Raw genomic sequence first — 22,063 nt, forward strand, 5'->3', positions numbered from 1 at the left:
TGTTGGCTGCAGGTAAGCTTTGTTAATTAGTTGATAACATCACGTTACAGGAAATATTTTGTCTCGTGCCATCTCCCTCTACACCAATCTCCATACCCCTCTCTCTGCTCAGCTGGTGTGTTTCAAGAACCCCCCCCCCCTTTTTGTTTTTTTTTAAACAAGAGCGTTTCGTAATAAGACCAACCCTAACACTGTTATAACGCCTGAAAGCCTGATATGAACAAAAACATACATAAAACCAATTCAGTAGCTTAAAGGAAGATGATTTTATGGATCAAAGAACATCAGGTTAAGAGAGATATAATCCAGTACCATCTCTTCTCTGCCCTCTCTCAATCAGCTGATTAAGTGTGTTTAACTACCCATTTAGGGTTGGATCAATGCCCAAACATAAGGGTGCATAAAAGTAGGACGGTACAGATCAGTTATTTTGGTATCTTTTCCAACTTCAAATAATAGAAATGCCAACAATTGTGGAGTGAACTGTCGCAGACTGCTTAGTAGAAAAGATAGTTCAATGACTCTTGTGTTAGTGTTTGTTATGTTTCCACACATCGTTCCTCCTCTACTCTATAATCTGGTGTACACAGCGCTGCAGGAGCCTATAATTATATTTATATATATATAATATATTTTCCATGAAAGCAAAATCATAAATTCAATATGACGGAGGATGGATTATGTTATATCTGATTGTTTTTGTCAGATTCACTGTCTAATGAAATAGAGTAATAGAGTCTAATATCATAATATATATTATTCATGATCAGTTATTTCTCCTGTTAGTTTCCCTGTTTGTCTCGTTTCCTTCATGAAGAGAAGGCTGATGATAAAGTTTGTCTGTTAGTACAAAACAGTTGTAATATTTCCTGTCAGGTTAATAAAGTTTCATGAGGCTGATCATAAATGAACACGGGGTTTGAAAAGAGGTGCATGATTTATATTTTCCCTTATTAAAGTAAAAATAATTTAATAGTGAGGCATTTGTGAATGACGTTAGTTAACAACGCAAGGATGGAAGTTAAGAGCTTTGAGACAAATCCTACGTATATACACACACTGGGTAACGAGTAAGGGGACACAGGTGAGACCAACATGGCACAGGTGAAGACAATCATAAAGGAAGGAAAAACACAGGAAGCAAAACTTAAAACACAGGAGCTGTTTTCAAAAGATCAGGAACTAGAATAACCAAAAAACACTAAGAAAACAAAAAACAGACCAAACATGACACCGATAAGATCAAAGACAACATTCTAGAATTCTGTCTTTAAGATCAAAGACAACATTCTAGAACTCTGTCTTTATGATCAAAGACAACATTCTAGAACTCTGCCTTTATGATCAAAGACAACATTCTAGAACTCTGCCTTTATGATCAAAGACAACATTCTAGAACTCTGCCTTTAAGATCATAGACAACACTCTGTCTTTATGATCAAAGACAACATTCTAGAACTCTGTCTTTATGATCATAGACAACACTCTGTCTTTATGATCAAAGACAACATTCTAGAACTCTGCCTTTAAGATCATAGACAACACTCTGTCTTTATGATCAAAGACAACATTCTAGAACTCTGTCTTTATGATCAAAGACAACATTCTAGAACTCTGCCTTTAAGATCATAGACAACATTCTAGAACTCTGCCTTTAAGATCATAGACAACACTGTCTTTATGATCAAAGACAACATTCTAGAACTCTGCCTTTAAGATCATAGACAACATTCTAGAACTCTGCCTTTAAGATCATAGACAACACTCTGTCTTTATGATCAAAGACAACATTCTAGAACTCTGTCTTTATGATCAAAGACAACATTCTAGAACTCTGTCTTTATGATCAAAGACAACATTCTAGAACTCTGCCTTTAAGATCATAGACAACACTGTCTTTATGATCAAAGACAACATTCTAGAACTCTGCCTTTATGATCAAAGACAACATTCTAGAACTCTGTCTTTATGATCAAAGACAACATTCTAGAACTCTGCCTTTAAGATCATAGACAACACTCTGTCTTTATGATCAAAGACAACATTCTAGAACTCTGCCTTTATGATCAAAGACAACATTCTAGAACTCTGTCTTTAAGATCATAGACAACATTCTAGAACTCTGCCTTTAAGATCATAGACAACACTCTGTCTTTATGATCAAAGACAACATTCTAGAACTCTGTCTTTATGATCAAAGACAACATTCTAGAACTCTGTCTTTATGATCAAAGACAACATTCTAGAACTCTGCCTTTAAGATCATAGACAACACTGTCTTTATGATCAAAGACAACATTCTAGAACTCTGCCTTTATGATCAAAGACAACATTCTAGAACTCTGTCTTTATGATCAAAGACAACATTCTAGAACTCTGCCTTTAAGATCATAGACAACACTCTGTCTTTATGATCAAAGACAACATTCTAGAACTCTGCCTTTATGATCAAAGACAACATTCTAGAACTCTGTCTTTAAGATCATAGACAACATTCTAGAACTCTGCCTTTAAGATCATAGAAAACACTCTGTCTTTATGATCAAAGACAACATTCTAGAACTCTGTCTTTATGATCAAAGACAACATTCTAGAACTCTGTCTTTATGATCAAAGACAACATTCTAGAACTCTGTCTTTATGATCAAAGACAACATTCTAGAACTCTGCCTTTAAGATCATAGACAACACTGTCTTTATGATCAAAGACAACATTCTAGAACTCTGCCTTTATGATCAAAGACAACTAGTAGGACAAATGAATACTGACATAAATCAGCATCATAACTATATTGCATACTGTCACTAGGAGGAGCTCTAAATGTTTTGACCTCAATGTTGGGGAGGTGAGATGTTCAAAATGTTGTTAAAATGTTAAAATCTGAAAAAAGTGGCATATTTGCAAATATTTAATTAGCATTAGACAACCACAAAGTTAATCTTAAATACAAAGAAGGTATCTGAATGGAATGTGGAGTGATACATCCTGACGGTGTGTGATTGTTTTACAAACTGTGAAGCAAAAAGCAAAAAACAAGATAACAAACTGAGTGTAGATTGAGTTCTGAGGTTTCAGTTTGTATCATAAGACTGGAAGTTTTCTGCACTCACAGGCAGCTGCTCTGGGTTCTTTCCATGTGATTACATGGAGCTCATCCCAAATTCCCCAGAGCTCTTTCTGCAGAAGAATATCTGGGATGATGTTTGTTTTGCAATGTGTATGAGTCCTAACAGAGTATAACATATGGTATATTAAACACAGGACCAACTTTCCTCAAATAAACAACATAAAGGAAATATCGGAGATTTCAATCAGGAAAGGAAGGATCGAACTAACAAAACAAAGACACTGAAGTTGTGGAGATGATTTATTTGTGTGTGTGTGTGTGTGTGTGTGTGTGTGTGTGTGTGTGTGTGTGTGTGTGTGTGTGTGTGTGTGTGTGTGTGTGTGTGTGTGTGTGGTGCACACATATGGTCTTGATTTTCCACACTGTCAGAGATTCCTGAGGTTTCTGAAACACTGCCCGGGAGAAATTGAGCTTACAAAGTGGAAAAATGAAGATTGTGAAGAAGAAGGAGAAGAAAATCCTGACATGTAGAAGAAAGATCAACATATATCCTCTTTGTTTTTTCTCAGTGAGCAGGGGAGAAAGTATTCTGATCCTTTTTTAACCAAGTAGACAAATAAAGCATCCGAAGAAAACTCTCTTTAACTTTTTCCCTCCGACTTCTCAAAGTAAAAGTTACACAACTTCAGGAAACCCCAGCTCCTTAAATCTGAAATTAAATACATTGCTGTAGTGAATTTCCTCAGTTATATTCCTGCACAGTTAATTAGCAATGGAGCTTTTTAATATTGAGTTATTATGTGAACTCTGCCCACCTGTATGAAAGACTACCTCACCTCAGAGCCCACAAGAGGGAGACAAACACTCATTTAAAACACTTCAGGTCGCCATAGACCAGAAACACCAGACAGATTTCACAACAATGGCATGGTATGGTACTGATATGAACTTGCTCCTGATGACGGATAGAGGTTAGGTTAGTTAACGATTACATCTCTGTATTTAGTTTGTGCAGCTTGGTATGGGGCGCCGTTTTGTAAAGTTGTGCACACTGAAAATAACAGCAACATTTCTCAACATTTAGCTCCAAAACGTCATAAAAACAAGGTTTGAATTAACATTTAACATTTTGATTTATGTTAAGCATTTAGATTTAACATTTAACATTTTGATTTATGTTAAGCATTTAGATTTAACATTTAACATTTAGATTTAGATTTAGATTTAACATTTAATATTTAACATTTAACATTTAACATTTAACATTTATATTTATATTTCACATGTAACATTTATATTTATTTTTAGCATTTAGATTTAACAGTGATTTTAACTTGGATACATTTTTCACAACAAAATGAAATGTGAAAAAGATTGCAAATATTGCTCTAAATATGATAAAAAGTGTCTTTTAAAATATTACACTACGCTTTTATGACGATTTAGAGCTAAATGTAGAGAAAAGTTGTTGTTATTTTCAGTGTGCACAACTTTAAAAATGGCGCCCCCTTTGAGGATAAGAAAGTCTGAGATTTAGCGAGAAAAGATGCATTTATATAAATATTCTCTTTTTGATTTAGTTTCTGTGAACTGGAACTCTCCTTTGCTGCAGTAATGTCTTCTTTGTGTTAAAGTCCATCTGTCCGTGGTCAAATTTGTGTCCCTGACAATGTTGTGGATCAGACTGAGTGTGTGTAGAGATCACATCATACAGGGCAGGTAGGGACACGTCTGCAGAGTAGACTCAGGATCCTGTTCCAAATACTTGCTGCTAAAATCCTCAGTCTCTACCTCTAATGAAGGTGATCATCAGGTCACCTCTCAAATATCTGCTGAATTAGCGTTCTTTGCTAATGCTAGCTGCGGCTACTGCTGTTAAATATTTCTTCAACACATCTTCATTACGATGACGACTTTTCAGGTGACTTAAAGATTGGTTATGTTAAAACTTCAGGATTTTTTTCCCTCTGCTCTGTATACTTGCAGCATGTTTTTCAAATTGCAATCATGTCATTCTCTGAAACTGTGAAAAACATCAAATCCCCTTTATTACCAAACAATCTGATAAATACATCCCTGTTTGCCTCTACATTTTATTTTAGAGTGTGAATTCCTGGATTTCTCTGATGGACACCAACTACCAGAGTCCTGTTTCAGCTGTGGAGCACCTCTCCATCTTTTCCACTGAGTCAGTTTCACTGTATTTATCGAGTCAGCTGAAATCTGTCTGACTACAGCGCCAAAATAAACCCATTATTCTGTGATTTAATGACAAAAGACAGGCTGAAAACATGCTGACTCTTGAAAAGTCTGAATTCAAAATATTTGTTTATTGAATGAGGTTCGGTTTGACTCTCTGATACACCGTCAGGAAGCTGATGGGCTTCTCATGTCCTTTATTTCGATACTTTAATGTCTCATGTGAAGCACTTAAAATGACCTTTATGCTGAAATGTGCAATAATTGCCTTGAAGAAGACACAAGATACACTTATGTGTACAATTATAAATCTAACTCCTGTTTTCTGCACAAATGTTTCAACAATCAGAGACTCAGTCGAGGATAAATCACGCTCTGATATCCTTAAAGAAACAACAGGAGCGGCTCTTCCTCTTCTTTTGTTGTTGTTGCAGCAGACTCTTTATGATGAAACACTCTTTCCTGTCTGTCTGTGACCCCTCACTTTTACTCAATGTCAACATGTTAACAGTTATTCATAGAAATGACGATTAAGAAAAGTGTGTGCAGGATGATGAGGATGAAGCATCGCATCAATATAATACAGACGACCTGCAATCATTATCTGTTAATGCTGACAGGAACTTTGTTTCCCTTCTGCGTTGAAGTAAATACATGACATCCTCTGAATTTTAATACCTGCACCCTGCTCTGTAATTAAACTGGTGTTGTTTGTGTTTCTTCATCGTCTGACGTCTTCAGAGGAGCTGCTCAAACATGTCTGATCCTGCAGCTCAGGTTGGTCACATATAAATACTGTCATCAAGAGAGTAATTATTATGATATATGACTACTCAGCTATTTGTGAAAAGATGTCCTAAACTGGTTCACAAGTGAATATGAAGACGTTGATTTGACATTAGATGTTATTTAAACCAGAGGTCATAAGATTCATCACTATTTCACTGTGTTTTCTGACATGTTGAATCTTAACTTTATTGCAAACACTGAATGAATATAACACAGACAACATGCCTTTATTTCTGCTTGATGTAAAGTTCAATGACTCTTGTGTTAGTATTTGTTGCGTTTCCTCTCACCGTTCCTCCTCTACTCTGATAATCTGGTGCACACAGTGCTGCAGGAGCCTCATTTGTCAACAGAGCTGGCAATCATGGCCTTATGATGGAAGGAGGTCTGGTCCACTGATTATTTTTAAGTCCTACCAACTTTCTCAGAATTCTGCTTTAAGATCGAAGGCAGAATTCTGGGATCAAAGACAGCAGTCTAGGCTCAAAAGCAGAATTCTGAGATCAAGGGCAGAATTCCAAGTGAAAAATAAACATTCTAAAGAAGCGTCATATTTAAACTGATCTTTTTTTACACCTCTATTTATATCATCAAATAACTAATTCAAAGTAAACTAGTCAGAAACTTGAACAAAGTGACTTAAATCTGCATGATAAGAAGTAACTATAATGACAGAAACAGTGTTTGACAAACATTTATTTGACCTATGTTTGTATTTTACAGTTTGACACATGTCCCATCTGTTAACACAGAGGAGGTGACCTATACTGCAGTATAGGTCAGCCGCGTGAGCACTGAATGTTTCGGCTTCACTGTGTTAGTTGAAGTTAACACTAAAGCTGTAGTTTGCCTGTTAGTTTTTCTGTGTTGTCCTGAGACCATATATACACTAAGACTAAATATATGTTTATTTTTTTATATTTGCTTGAAAAATCGAAAATAATAATTTCTCGGATAATGTACAAAATTACACAAATATAATATTTTTTTACACTTTAATTGAAAAACAAATTTCAGATTTACCGTTTTTTTAACTGTCCAGCAAGGGGCGACTCTTCTGATTGTGCATCAGTTTATGAGAAAATGGTCCTCCTCCTCAGCTGATTTATTCCCTCAGTAAACATTTTCCAAACAAGTTTATGGTCTCAATCTCTAATTTACAGTCTTCTCCAAACAGCATGATGTTCATTTAGTATATGAGGGTCCCATATAGAGTCACAGAGAGCAGGGAGAACCCCCTGTAGGAGTCAGACAGGGGACACATCACAACCTCACAGTGGAGGGAGTAACATTATTTGCATCATGTTAAAAAGCTAGCAGTTGCATTGTTTAATATTAAAGACTGTCTGAGGCTCAACCCTGGCACACACAGGAACACTTTGTCCACATGGGGAGATGGTCTGGAGGAGCTTCTTCTGCTGGCTCAATCTGAAAGCTTTGTTATAAACGATTAAATATGTTTCACATCTGACATGAATCAACTTCACAGTATACTGATGAAACGTGTCCCCTCCCCATCCAGCTAACTAACACATGGAGAGCTTTGAGCTCTGTCAGGATGAGAGTGCACAATGCAGCTCAGCACAGCAGAGAGAGGAGATGCCGGAAGCTTATTCCCACAAACAGACGCAAAACAAGAGCAAACTGCTCAGAGCTGCAGAACTTTATGGGCGTGTTTGTGCTTGAATATCGTTGACCTTTTATGCCTTGTGGATTGGACCTTGAGACTGAGCAGAGACTTGGGCAAGACTACTGGGTCTGGGTCTAAAACTCATTTGTGGTAACAGAATCAACATTTGTTTCTTTGACTGCTCTTTAGTGAAGGTCTGGTGCTTCAAGCGGGCCGGTACGCTCTGGTATGAAGTACCGATGCTTCTAAATTTACAAAGGTTGCCTTTTTTCTGCACACCAGTACTTCTTATCAGCTACCAGTACACTGGCGGGGGGTGGGGCCTGTAATGCTGAATGTTTCTGATTGGTAGAGTACCTGCAGAGCTTTTACTCACTTGATTTAATAACTCTTTAACATTCGTCTTCTCTGATCCTGATAGAGTGAATGAGTCTCTGTCAGCTCCCCGTGTTACAATCTAAAGAGTGACCCTGTAAACTGGAGACCTTCAGCTGAACGTGTCAGTGTTTGTGGAGTTTACAACAGATGTTGAAACACAGAAGGAGTCCTCAAGAATGCATCCTAGTTTAGTTTTCTATCAGATAAGTATTTAATGATCTTCTAAAGACGTTTGTGAGGGATGCATCCGACTGAAAGTCTCCAGTTAACAGAGTTGCTGTTTAAACTGAAACACCGGTCAATCTCTACCATGGCTTTTAAAATCTGTCTTCTTGCTTTAAGTCGAGTGTTTCAGACGTTTTGAATCCTCTTGGTCTCTAGAGCTTGTCTCCTTCCAAGTGTTGATTAAGTAAATCATAAAGCTCAATCAAAAAAAGCACAAGAGGAATCTTCTCCATGCTAACAGGCCCAATGTTTTCTGTGGTGTCACATGACAATGCTTGTCTGTCTGTCTCCTTCTATGGAGACAGATATCGTTGTTTTGCTACTTTTATTTTTCTCCACACATCACTAGCCTGGTTTGCATAATCTTCAGGGAACTTCGGACCACATGGAAACGCAGACAACAATGGGCCACGGAAACCATTTAGTTCCTGGAACTAAATATTTGTGGTTTAAAAGTGCCTTTTGTAAGTATGTCACATTTTTTTTTAATTGAATCTTAAATTTAACATTTTATCCTGTAAAATTGTTTTTCAGCATCTCTAACTTCCACTGATAAAATTGAAACTGAGCTTGACTAATTCTAAGTAAAAATGTTTTTGTGCATACCATCACTATTTGTATTACATTTTTTATGAGCTACTGGTTTGGAGTTGTGTTTCTTTGTGTAATGAGCTGAAGAGAATTCCCCCTCTGTGCAATCAAGTCCAAAGTTTAAGAAAATATTAAACTCTTCCTCCTTCTCCGTTAAGCTTAGAATCATAGTTATTTTCAAACTATGAACAGTGACTTATTTAGGGATGCTAGCTTCACAGTAGTGGTTATAAAAATGGTTTACTATAATAAGAAAGTATATTTACACAGTTTGACTGACGTTGTTAAAAATGTCTGAGGAACTCCAAGCTTTGCCAGCGTCTTTCAGAACTCCTTCTCGTCCTCGGAATCTGTCCTTGGTGTCCCTGCGTCCTCATATCGTCTTTCTTCAGGTTTTCACTCCCGTCAGTTTGGTTTCTCTCGACGTAGAGTTCCCCGGTGTTTTCTCCCCGCTGACCAGCTCGTACCCTCCCTTGCAGCCCGGCTCTGACTCCTGACCGAGGTTTCTCCTGCGCAGGACCACGACCGTCAGCAGGAAGCACATCATCCCCCCAAACACAAAGACCGCCTGCAGACCCAGAAACCTGGAGAGCACAGACACACAAGCCGTCATGGACTCTGAGATTGAGGTTTAAAGGAAAACCAAGGACTTTCCAGGGTAAAAACACAGAAATCTGCCAAAAGAGACACAAACAGCTGCTGCTGCATGGATGTCCACATGAGCTGATGCTTATCTGCATTTAATTCTTTTATGATTTTTATACCTGTAAAATTCTAAGATTTGCTTTTTGAGTTAGCAAAGAGTTCTGGCCGAGAGTCGAACCAATGACCGCTGCAACAATAAGGTATGCGCTGAAACTACTACACCACTTAAAGACAGCATATTTACCTGTTTCATGTTGTTTTATGTTCTATCTTAAATGCTCTCTACCTCCATTCTTTGTGTAACAATGAACTAGTCCTCTTAATTGTAGCACTATGTTCAGATCAAAAGTCAAAAGAAATCCACCCCCTCTAGATATATATTTAAATTAACTCTGTAATTTGATAGTCTGTTACATCCCCAAGAGGAGCACCCGTTCATCTGTTTGTGGTGAGTCTTAGTTTCACTGTAAACAGTAAGTTCCTCAGAGGCTTCACTCGGGCTTCCTTTAGCTATATAAACCGGAAACAGAAACTGATGTTCTTGTGATGTTCTTGTAATTAACGGGTCTTAAGTTTGCTGAAATAACAACATCATGATGCAGATTAGTCAAAAGTCAAGCTTTGTCAGGTCTGTCCTCAGGAGGAGAAGAAAACTACTTTTACAATGTTTGTTTTTTAAATGGAGGTCTATGAAAGAGGATTACAGACACTGAGGGGATTTTTTTTGTTCTGACCTTCTTCACATTTGGAATGTTCTTCAGAATTCTGAGATCAAAGACAAAATTCCAGAATTCTGTCTTCGATCTCAGAATTCTAGAACACCGGCTGTTGCTCTCCATAGACTGTTTTTCCTGCTAATTGGTTGATACTGACATGCAACAGCCTGCACTGACTACAACACTCTTAAGACTAAAATCCACACCCCTGAGTTTTACATAGATTGGCTCCAAAGTATAAGAGAGATACTTGTCTGTAAATCCAAGAGGACACAACAAACAGGAGCTGCTGATTCAGGAGACCCTAAAGACACCTGGCTCACCTGTGAAGAGAGCTACAGAGTTCATCTCAGACCAGCTCACCTATGTCTGAAGAGGTCCAGGTTGTAGTAGAGACAGGAAGTCTGCTTGCCACACTTTTTGCCCCACAGGAGGCAGGTGGTGTCGATGACGCTACCGTACAACACCGGGCCAGGCATGAATGCTGCACACACACACACACACACACACACACACACAAACACGAAGCAAACACACACACACATTAATGATGGAAGACAGAATGATATCGACACAAGGCCCAACATTTTGACCAATTGACGGGTTATTCTTATAACCCGATATTTCCTGCCCCTTACTTCTATCTCTGACTGCTGTAATTTATAACTGACAGAATAAACTGCTACCACCAGCTAACCATGTGCAGAGGACTCTCATGTGTTAGCAATGCGGGTATGGTTTAATGATGGCATGTTGTGGGTGCATTGTGAATGTGTATTTAATTATCTGTTTATTATCTATTTTCAAACTTACGATTGAGCCTGGTCTTTAGTGCACGTTAACTTTTTTGTATTTTTTGTACATTGACAGTAAAGAATCTTGAATCTTTCAGCTTTCATACACAAAACTCCTGAAAACTTCCTGGAACTTTTTTTATTTGAGCAACATGTGTGAATGCACACAGCTTAGATTTGCACCCTGATGGTTTCCCGCTAACTTTCTGGTAAAAGTTCCAGAGTCAAGGTGAGCTAATGGGAAAATGCAGCAGGAAATATCTGGGAAAAATGTACCCAAAGCGAGCGGGCTGAGTGATGATATGTTTATCATGCAGAAACCCGAAGAGAAATAAGTATCAGGAGAAATCACTTCTAGCTATGAGGGACATGAGTGAACAATAACTCTTTGAGAATTTTGAGTGGACACATGAGAGAGGCTTGTGGACTCACCGAGCACTCTGAACAGCATGTACTGAACTCCCACTGCGAAAGACTTGTCCTCGGCGGGCACCGTCCTGCAGCAGAGACACAAACACCACAGTCATGATACAGATGAGGACAGGTGTGTGGAATATGAATGATCGGTGCATGATGACAGAAGTGATTAAGATAAATGAAGTTAAGGTGTTAACTTAGATTCGGGAGCAGGACCACGCCTAAACCACACCCTCAATCACCTGACAAGCCTTCTTAAACGTAGCCAGCCTACTCCAACTGCTTGTCCGTGATTCTTCAACCCACCCTCCCTCACCTTACTCTACTGCACTTAACCTATTCTCTTGTCCTCTCCTACTCAACTCGTGCTCGCTCCTTCTATGCCCTGTCTACTTCCAGGTACAACCGGGGTCAAGATCAGCTCCGGCAGGATAACGCTGAGACGGAACCCCCATCCTGAGTCTCCTTCTGCTGGGCACACCACGCACAACTAATTCATTAAATGTTCAACTTATATCCTTGTGTGGCGTGGTCCTTGCTAGTGAAGTGTTCATCAGGTTCATAGATCTGTTTTCATTTGGGTTGGTCTGAATCAGCTGCTTATTTATTTATAAGCCGTCTGATTTAAACACCTGGAGCTGATGAGGTGGCAGATGGGGGGGGGAGGACAGCTCTTACTTCCCCCTCCTCCTTCTTCCTTGCTATCCAAATACTTTTTTTTCGTCCAGCAGTTTCCTGGAGCTCGTTCACTCCCATCTGGGTTTTAGTTTAATGCTCTGCAGCTGTGAGCAGCTTCTGAGACACGATGCAGACTTCTTATGTACAATCCTGTCACTAGTTCAAGGTGAAAGCTATACTAACCACTGTAAAAGGCAAACTAGTTCATAGTTAAAGCCTGAGGAGGGAGAAATTCCTTCTGAAGGAAATCGAAGCAAACAGACGGTGTAGAAAGAAAGAACTGTAAACACATGCTTATGATTTGTCATTATTGGTCTCTGTGTCATAGAGCCAAGAGGAACAAATTATCAGGTAACCGATATGAAAATATGCAAAATGTGAGCCATCCTTAACTTTTTCTCTCAGGGGAGCACCCAGACTCAATGTTTTGAGAGCATATCTTGTAGTATCAGTCAGTTCACAGATCTTTTACTTCTTTATACGGATGTGTCCTTTTGTACTGTGAAGTTATACTATTAGTACCATCAGCCTCAGGAGCACATGCTGTATAAAAGATGGTTCGTCACCACCGTAACCGCCGTAACCGCCGTAACCGCCGTAACCGCCGTAACCGCCGTAGTAGCCGCCGTAGTAGCCGTCGTAGCTGCTGGTTTCCTGACTGCTTTTGAAAGCCTCAACTTAGCAACGGCTCTCTTGTTTTTGCTGAAACATGTTAAATTCTGCTGTAAAGTTATACATTTTAACATGGGGCTCTGTAGTGGCCTTTACAGCCTATATCATTGAAGAGGTACGTGCGTATTTTGGCAACGGAAGCAGTGTTTAGCTCTATTCATTCAGACGAGTTAGCAAGCTTTAAACACTGAATTAAAACTGTTGGCAGCATCAAAGTGTCTGGTTGTTCTGTGGCTGGTTGTTAGAATCAATACTCCACCTCAGACTCAAGCTCTCCAGAATTTAGACAGGATTACTACCGTTTCTGAGCCACCACTGTTTTGGTGATAAGAGTGACCATGCTAACTGCTGACGTTTAGCAGAACATGTCAGTGATTGTCGCGATTACAACAGCTGTTGAAACATGAAAAGAGTCCTCGTGAATGTATCCTAGATTATTTTGTATTGTTGTATAAAAATAAACTCATCATATGTGTTTCATGAAAAACTATAAGCATTTGTGAGAGGCAACCTCAGCTGACAGTCACCAGTTAACATGATCACACTTTACACTGAAACACCAGCGGCGTCTGTAGCTGCAAGCTATCAAAATTCTCCTTTATCCGACCTTGGTTCAATCAGGTTTGACTGTTATTAAATTAGATTAACTGCCGAACATCTGAACCCAGTTTTCACTGTGAAAAAGTTGGTTTTGTGTCTCAAGACTCAATAAGGAGAGGTAAATAATATGTGAAAGTCTTTATTACTCGTAGCCAAAACAGATTTTATGTTAACATTAATACTGCAGTACATTATCAGACAAATAACTCTGCTGACTAACAATTCAAAAACACAGAATCATTATCACTCTGATCTGTACTGGTGCACTTTGCTGTCTGAACTTAGTTTTCTGGCTCATTTGTTATGATCCAGGTCTCAGACGTAGCGGTCTTGGTTGCTTGTCTGTGTGTGGGAGGATTTCTTATTTGTAGACAAAAGTTTATGTCTTGATATTTGACGGTCTGTACATACCCACAGATAATGTAGTCTTAGGTAGGGACTGAGTTGTGGGTTTAATCACTGGTGACCACGCTGGTTTCTCTTCTAAAGATGTCCGTCAAGTAAATATCTATCCACTCACTGATTTCCCACAGAGCTGGAAGTTGTTTACTGTTTGTCAAAGTGACTTTGTTTAGGTAACAATTGTGGTTTTGAGGGTTAACTCCCTTGTGTAGCTTGACAAACTATTGCACTCCTCAGTAATTCTGTTGCCATAGTGCGCATGCAGCCGTAACTGCTTACAAACAGTAAAAGGCTCTATGAGGACTGATTCAGTTTTGGGGACTGCCTCAAGTGGACATTTGGAGAAATGCAGTTTTTAGGACATCCTCATTTTTCAGCCTTGGAGCCAGTTGCTCAGTCAGGAGCAGGATTTTAGTAACTTTGGTGTTATATCTAAATGTTGTGATTATGTTTCTTACCTGAGGATCATCATGTAGGACGGCGTCTGCGAGAAGGAGGCAATGAAGGCTGTGAGGCCTATCAGGACCATAAAGGGGAGGAGGAGGTGGGAGCATCCGCTGCCACAGGTCCCCGGGGAGGCGACCCCAAGACCCCCAACACACCGACACCCTGTGTAGTTCTGCAAAAACACATAGACTGTGAAAATCCTGCTCATACATGTATTATCAGAGCTGGAGCCAAACACACAGATTTGTCCCGAGGGTGGAGCTAGAGCACACAGAGCGGTCCTGAATGTTTCCGTCCTTGCTTGCACTCAGAGGTTCTGCAATCTTTTCTCTCTCTCTTGGTGAGGTGGGTTAAACTATCCCTCCTGTTTCTCTGTTTACGACATTTCTCTGGAACTTTTTATGTTTCTTGGAAAACTGCATGAGGTGAATAACTCTGATGCTTCAATTACAGAGAAAAGGCCAGATGAGAAAGCAAAAATCACGCCAAGAGATCAATATTATCTAGCTGAGGAATGACAGATCAATCTCAAACTCCTCTAGGGCAAACATCTGGTCATGACATCGCTCTCTGTACATCCGGCTGTTGTGAAGTCCAAATTTCACTTTCATTTTCAAATTATTGAAATGTAGAATTACTCCAGAAATTAAAATAAACCTGCAGCAACCTTTTACTTTCACTTTGTGACTGATAATAAAATGTTATATCTATATTGTTTTCCTCAATTAAACTTATTCGAAACAGAGCTTGTTCTGTGAAAACTAACAGAGGACACTATTCTGAGTGCTCGGGTCAGGGTTACCAACATAGACTGTGTAAATAATGGATGTAGTATCTGTGAAGTCACCCATCTGTTCCAGAGCGCTGTTTTGAAGCCAATCGAGGTAAAGAGGCGGGCTTTGAGCCTCTTTGTCAAAAGCTACAGAGTTCCTGACTGTCAATCAAGTCAGTCATGTCCTAAATGGGCAAAACTCGTAAGTTCAATATCTTCTGAACTGTCTTGTTATAAAAAAAAATCCCCCCATCAGTGTGTACCGATAGAGAAATTAGCAACGTAGACCCAAGCCGTTTTTTGAACCAGGCTGTAGACTTGTTTATTATTGCTGCAAAGATCGTCTTTTTGAATGGTTGTGTGTGTGGTTACTGGTGTTGCCAGCGTCAAAAAATGCAGTTTCTCTAGTGTTTGCTTGAGGTTGGCTCCGGAAGTACCGGAAACCACATACACACCAATTCAAAAAGAAAATTCAAAAAGCCGATCTTTACAGCAGAAATAAACATTTTTACAGCCTGGTACAAAAAACGAGTATAGTCTGAATAGCTCAGTTCTCGATCGGTAGTGAATTTTTTCATAACGCGTCAGTTTCGAAGATATTAAGATTACAAGTTTTCCATTATGAGAGGCACAGCTGACTTGATTGACAGGCAGGAACACTGTAGCTGTTGGCTTGGAAGCTTAAAGCCCGCCTCTTTACCCCACACTAGCTCAACAGCAGTTTGGTTGTGTTCAACATTTCCAATATGGCACCCGCTGATGATTGGCTTCGAAACAGCGCTTCAGAAACAGATGGATGACGTCACAGATACTACGTCCATTATTAATACAGTCTATGGAAGGGACACACTTCTTACTCATATATTGTGGTTTACAACAAAGATTCCTCCCTGGAGTGAGTCTGCAAGAGCAGCTTGTCCACATAAAAAATACACGTGCTAATCTCCTCCAGACTGTCCCCCCACGTGTTAAAAAGTGCGCCTGCATTAAACAGGTTGAACAGCCTAGACTGGTTAACCCTTGATCATTACAACAGAAGTATGTCAAAGCAATAGTTCAGACTTTACGTGCAGGAATATTATTATTTTTTGGCTCAAAGAATGCATCATGTCTCAATTAAATATGTTCTAACAGCACAGACATGGAGAGAGCTGCATTTGTTCTGCAGCTGTCGCATTTAATCATCCAGGTGTACTTTCTGAATTAATTTGTACTTATCTGGCTTAGCAGGCAAAAAGCAATGCCATCCTTTAGTGGATGAGGCACTGGGTGTCTTCATTCTCTGAAGTTAGACCCTCACAGAAGGCTGAAGCTGTTTTTTTGCATTCTCAAATTCAAATGAATGTCACATAAAAACCATAATAGCAAGATGATAAATGTTTCACTAGCATAACCTTTGAGTTTATGAAGAGACATTGACGTACTGGTGAATCCTATCAAAGGGTATGTGTCATAATGGGAGGATGTTCTCAGTAAAACTGAATGTGGGAAGTGTAAAATTATTCAGGGATTTGATTTAAGACAAAAAGTGGGCAGGGCTTAGCAACCACAGCAACCAGGTTAGAAAAACAGAGCGCAATAAGGCTGCTATTTCTTTGGTGTGTCCCCCACAAGAAGACCACCATGGTTTCACTGTGACATACGTGAATATGATATAATATCTAGAAACTGAGTAATTTATCTAATACACTGTGCTGAAGCATCATTTTGTGGGATTTGTAGTTTACTTCAGGGACATGCAGTTTTTATCTGACAGCTGCTCTTTCCTCTCCCAAAAATCAACCTCTTAGCTCTATCAAGGGACCTGTTGTCAGGGCCCGACCCAGGGGTTGGGAACCGCTGGATTAAACTGGCTGCCTATGCATAAAGAAGTTCAAACTGTCTCCACCTGGATCAGCAACACAAACTGACTTTTGTTATCAACTTTAACCTCACATAGCTGAGATTAACTGCTGTAGTTTTACTGATAATTAAACTACCTCATACTGACTCTTTCATGCTTTTTATGTGAAATTCTCAGCAGCAGTTTGTAGTCGTTTGACCTCATTCCCTACTTTAATGCTGTCTGCTTTCACTTAAGACCACTGACACATAAATAGATGTTGGGGAAAAGCTGGAATGTGTGTAAATTCAGTAACAGGGTGTGATTGTGGGCGAGACAGAGAGAGGAAGATTACATCTGAAAGAGCCAAAAAGTGAAGATGAACAGCTTCTGGAGCTGTGAATGAAACAAAGTGATATCACCCACTTTACCACGGACCATGAGCACTGAAATAACAGGCACTGCTTGGTTCCCGTTAACTGAACACTGCCTAGGTTTATGTTCAAAGCTTTAAATAGTTTGAAAGTGAGTCTGAGTTTTTAAACACAGTGGGTCTGATTCACGCCTTCTAAACCTGTAAAAATGGGACGAAACATGCATGATTTACAAAGCACATGTAAAGGGTTAAATGCCCCACAAACCACGCTGTAGAACAATTAGCATCCCTGTGTGCTGTTGTGTTTTGTGCGTATTTCAATGAATCATAATGCTTTCATTTGGGGCAAATCTGGCCTCTTATGAAATCTGAATCACATCTGTCCTGAATCAGCTTCACAATAAACCAATGACAAGTGAATGTGGACAGAGAGGGCAAATGAGGCTTAGTGATTTCCAGTCTGTGCTGTGCTTGTCAGAGATAAAAACATGCATGGTAATTTGATGAGAATACTTACACTTGTTTTGTTTTTGCTATCAATCTCCATAGCAGTACATCCGGCGTGGCAGGGAGACCTGAACTCCACACCATCTGAGCCACAGACCGGATTAAAGGCCTCCTTAGGACACTGACAGCTCATGCTGCAGGACAAGCCATCAGTGCTGAAAACACAAAGACAAGTAGAGAAAAAGTTTTCACTGCTCCCATGGCTCGTCTTGAACAGAGTTGGTGATGGCCCCAAGTTCAGGGCTCATTACATCCAGGTAGAGAAGATAGTGCTATATCCATACTGAAATAACTCCCCAAATTGTTCCCTGTTAGCTGTTAAATGTGAAATGTACAAGGTAAAATGAGTTCCCTGTTAGTGTTGAGATTAGTTCCCTGTTAGCGGGTAAAGTAGTTCCCTGTTAGTAGTGAAATTAGTTCAATTTTAGATGTGAAATTAGTTTCCTTTGAGTGGTGAGATTAGTTCCCTGTGAGTAGTTGAGTGAGTAATTGTGAAATTAGTTCCCTGTTAGTGGTGACAGTAGTTCCCTGTTGATTGTGAAATTAGTTCCCTGCAAGTGGTAAAATGAGTTCCCTGTTAGAGGTGAAATTAGTTCCCTGTGAGCAGTGCTGAAGTCTCTGATACCTTTGAGGAAAGACCCCGGCAACCTTCTGTGTTGGGCAGCCAATGAGCAGCAGAGGAGTTGCACAGAGTAGACCAAGCAGTATGGCAACTGTACACAACTTGCCAGCACTGCTGACTGACAGATTCAACCTTCGCATTAGAGCTCCACCCAGGACGGTGCCCAGCACTGCCAAAGGGATACAAACTCCTCCTGAAAGATAGAAATCAGAGAGACTTTTACTCCTGAGTAGCCACAACTTCAGTTTGATACTTCTTTCAAACCTTTTATTGAACATAATTTGTATTTATCCCTGCAGAATATCCTCAAAAATTGGTTTAGACTCTTACCTATCATCATGGTGGAAAACGAGACTGTCTGGTTGAACTGTCTCTCAATAAACTTGGCCATGAATGTGGCGAGTCCGGCCAGCAGCGCCGCTAAGTTGACCTGCGCCAGAACCACCAGCAGGAAGATGTTGCCCCGCAGGGTACGCAGAGCGATACGGGGAAAACCTGAAGAACAGTGAAGGATAGTTCAGGAATGACTTCTAGCATAAGTAGAAACATTTCCTCAGAGGTCTCAAGTTTTTCCTTTTCCATACTTATAAACTTCAGTCAACCTCAAGATTAGCAAACGTGAGAATGTGGAAGTGAAAAAGCCTCTGCATTATTTCTGAACCTCAGACCGGTTCAACAATGAGGGTCAGTTTTCCAACAGTTCTAGACCCAATGACAGCAGACATGCAGTGAGTGTCTCCACTTTGTTATTATATTCATAGTTTATCACAAGAATATGTGGCTTGACACTGGTGCAGGTTCTTCTGGAGCGCTCGCCATGTTTGTGTTTGTTTGGGTGTTTTTCCACCTCTGCGTATTTGCACCGGTCTGCATCCTCCCAAAATAAGGATGGACTAATCTCAGAGTTGAACATCTCACAACCATTGAATGAAATTATCATTTTGGGGAATTGTGACTCTGTCAACTTGGGTTCAATTTCCCTTGTTTGGAAATTTCACTCTGATGGTGAAAATCTTCTTATCTCAGTGACCCCTGTTTGCTGTTGTTGCCCTCTAGTTGCCCCTGCAGCAGTCTCACTTGACTGGAAATAGAAGAGGTTAAAAAAAGGACTCTTACTTTTGAGGAACTGAAGGAGAGTGAGTTCCTTGAGCGGGTTTTTCTGCTGCTGTTTGCTGTCCAGTTTAGACTCATCATCGTCTGCGTCGTCCTGGTTAAATATGGAAGTAGAACATCACATGCTTGCCCCCTTTTTTTGCCTGCAAGTTTCAAAACCCCCTTAGTCTGCAGTCAAAGCTACTTTTAGGGAGTCTGCTGAGGCTCAGCATGTTAAACAGGTTTACATTCATGGCTTCAAAATGCAATGTAAGCGCTATGATTAATAATCTGTTGTTGCTGCAGGTTTAGGATGTGTGGTTGGTAAAAGTATGTTCCTCACAGAGCAAATAGTTGTCAGGGTGAAACTCCAGAGTCAGATAAAATCTGAAATCCTGACACAGACACCCACATAGTAAGATCTGATATAACTAGACAAACATAAGACTAAATGATGGCAGGTATGATGTTTACTTGCGCTATGATCGTCAAACGATCCATCATGGTGGTCTGACCATGGTGCTCATACCTACAAATGAGTTTGGAGATGAAGCTCTCCATTATCAGTCCATCCACATTCCTACACAAACCCGAGGCAAGGGCTGCAATTACACTGACAGATGGCTGTGGTCTAAGAGTTTTCTTCCTTACAAGCAAATGCAGAGGTGCAAAAAATTTGCAGTTCCGTGGGTGTTCACTTGAGGCTGGCTGCAAAAGCTGAGGAAACTCCAATAACACCAATGTTTACTCACAGGTTCTACCACATATCAGTTGTGGTTGTGTTTTGATCGTATTAAGGCAAAGTGTTGTGGTTATTTTTCTATAATTAGAGGGCGTGGCAAGTTGACAGACAGTTGTGTACGAAGTAAGTATTCGCCAAGAGGTGGGAGGCCCAACTCAGCTCCACCCCTTCGTCTGGGGTTTAACCAATCGATAAAGTTGGGGTCAGTATCTCAAATATGGTGTCTGCCATTGTTTGGCTTCATAACACCACTTCAAAGACCAATGGGTGACGTCACTGAGACAACATCTATGCAGATGACATAACAGCTCTCCAAAAAGCCATGCCAAAATGTTAAGAGCTCCCTTTACTGCCTGGCTGCAGTATACATCTACTACAAGTGTGCAGTATGCCAGCACTGTCTCAAAGGGAACTTTGGCTTCACCTTTTCACAGCAGGAGGAGTTGACTTCATCCATTTTTAAATACAGTCAATGTGTGAAACAAGCTTCTTTACATATTATTTTTAAAACGAGAGAGAGAGAGAGAGAGAGAGAGAGAGAGAGAGAGAGAGAAAGAGAAAGAGAATGAGAGAGAGCATACTGACTCTGAAATGAAATATGTTTCAGTTTGTGGAGGAGTTTTAGACCTGTCATATTAAAACTCAGAAAACGAAAGTGCCCAGTGCCAGCAAATTGCTCAACACAACGCTCTATCTGATACGACTCAAAGCAAACACACAGAGCAGCCAAAGTTCACAGAGTCAAAGTCCAGCTGAGGGAAGCCAAGCCTAGCAGCTACTTTCGATTTTAGAGACTCCTTATCTGAGAGAATTTTATTCGACATGCGCGGTCACACGAGAAGTTAAAAACTACAATTAAACTGAACACGTGTAGACTTCATTCAGCTCATTAAGTGAACCACATTCAGCCATCTGAGACTGAAACAGACGCACAATCCTGAATTATCCTGTCAAGAGTATACAGTGATACTTAAACAGCGATAAATCACAACAGAAGTGTCTCAGGGCGATTTTCATTCAGAGCAGGTCTTGTCTTATTGTTAAACATTTACATAATATGATTATCTGGATTAGTGTATTTTCAGGAAGTCACTAGTGTTATCCAGAGTGGGAAGTGTACCTGATAAGGTCCTATGAATTTCTCTCTTCATATGCAATTTTTTTTTTCAGCTCTTTGCTGATTACGTCTAACAAAATTTTCACTTATTACAAATCTGCACTAGACTGCAGTTATTAAGCATCTCTTTGATCCTGTTTTTGAAATCAAACTACTGTGAAATCTGAACTTTTCGACACGATACGTCATGACACATCACAATACAATTAGTTTTGCAAGGAGACGGTACAATACAATGCGACACTACACGATACGTCAGGACATGATACAATATGATTCATAAAGACATGTTATTACACAACATGATCCGTTAAGAAATTATGATACAATACAATAAGCTTAGAAAAGACACAAGACAACATGATACAATCTGGTACTAGACGAGAAGGTAAAACCGATACAATAAGAAATGTACGATAAAATACGAGACGAGATGATATGATTCGACATAACAGGACAGGACAGGATACGGCACAACACGATAAGAAACAATCAGATACGCAACGACACAGAACCATACAATACAACATGGCACAATAAGATACGATAAAACACAACAGGATACGAGACGAGATGGTACAATAGAATACGCCACAATAGGATATGCTTAGAAATGACATGTGATGACATGATACCATTGTATAGAAGACGAGAAGGTACGACACGATACGATAAGAAACGTAGCATAAGATACACAAAGAGATGATACGATTCAACACGACAGGACAGGAGTTGATACAGCCTGACATGATACATCACGGC

The 22,063-nt window shown here is 39.8% G+C and overlaps 1 protein-coding gene across 1 annotated transcript in view; it reads right to left on the reverse strand.

Annotated features, from left to right (window-relative positions):
• Window positions 1–5,383: 5,383 nt before the first annotated feature.
• slco2b1 (solute carrier organic anion transporter family, member 2B1) overlaps window positions 5,384–22,063 on the reverse strand; it is a 39,141-nt gene continuing 22,461 nt past the window's right edge. The window contains exons 8-15 of the mRNA XM_034682824.1: window positions 19,467–19,557; window positions 18,681–18,845; window positions 18,354–18,543; window positions 17,739–17,883; window positions 14,263–14,423; window positions 11,468–11,532; window positions 10,605–10,725; window positions 5,384–9,464 (exon numbers count right to left, since the gene is read on the reverse strand). Of these exons, the coding sequence (XP_034538715.1) occupies window positions 9,269–9,464; window positions 10,605–10,725; window positions 11,468–11,532; window positions 14,263–14,423; window positions 17,739–17,883; window positions 18,354–18,543; window positions 18,681–18,845; window positions 19,467–19,557 (1,134 nt within the window). The 3' untranslated portion in view covers window positions 5,384–9,268. The remainder of the gene's footprint in view (window positions 9,465–10,604; window positions 10,726–11,467; window positions 11,533–14,262; window positions 14,424–17,738; window positions 17,884–18,353; window positions 18,544–18,680; window positions 18,846–19,466; window positions 19,558–22,063) is intronic.

This window comes from Notolabrus celidotus, chromosome 5, assembly GCF_009762535.1.
Source record: "Notolabrus celidotus isolate fNotCel1 chromosome 5, fNotCel1.pri, whole genome shotgun sequence".
Lineage (NCBI taxonomy): Eukaryota > Metazoa > Chordata > Actinopteri > Labriformes > Labridae > Notolabrus > Notolabrus celidotus.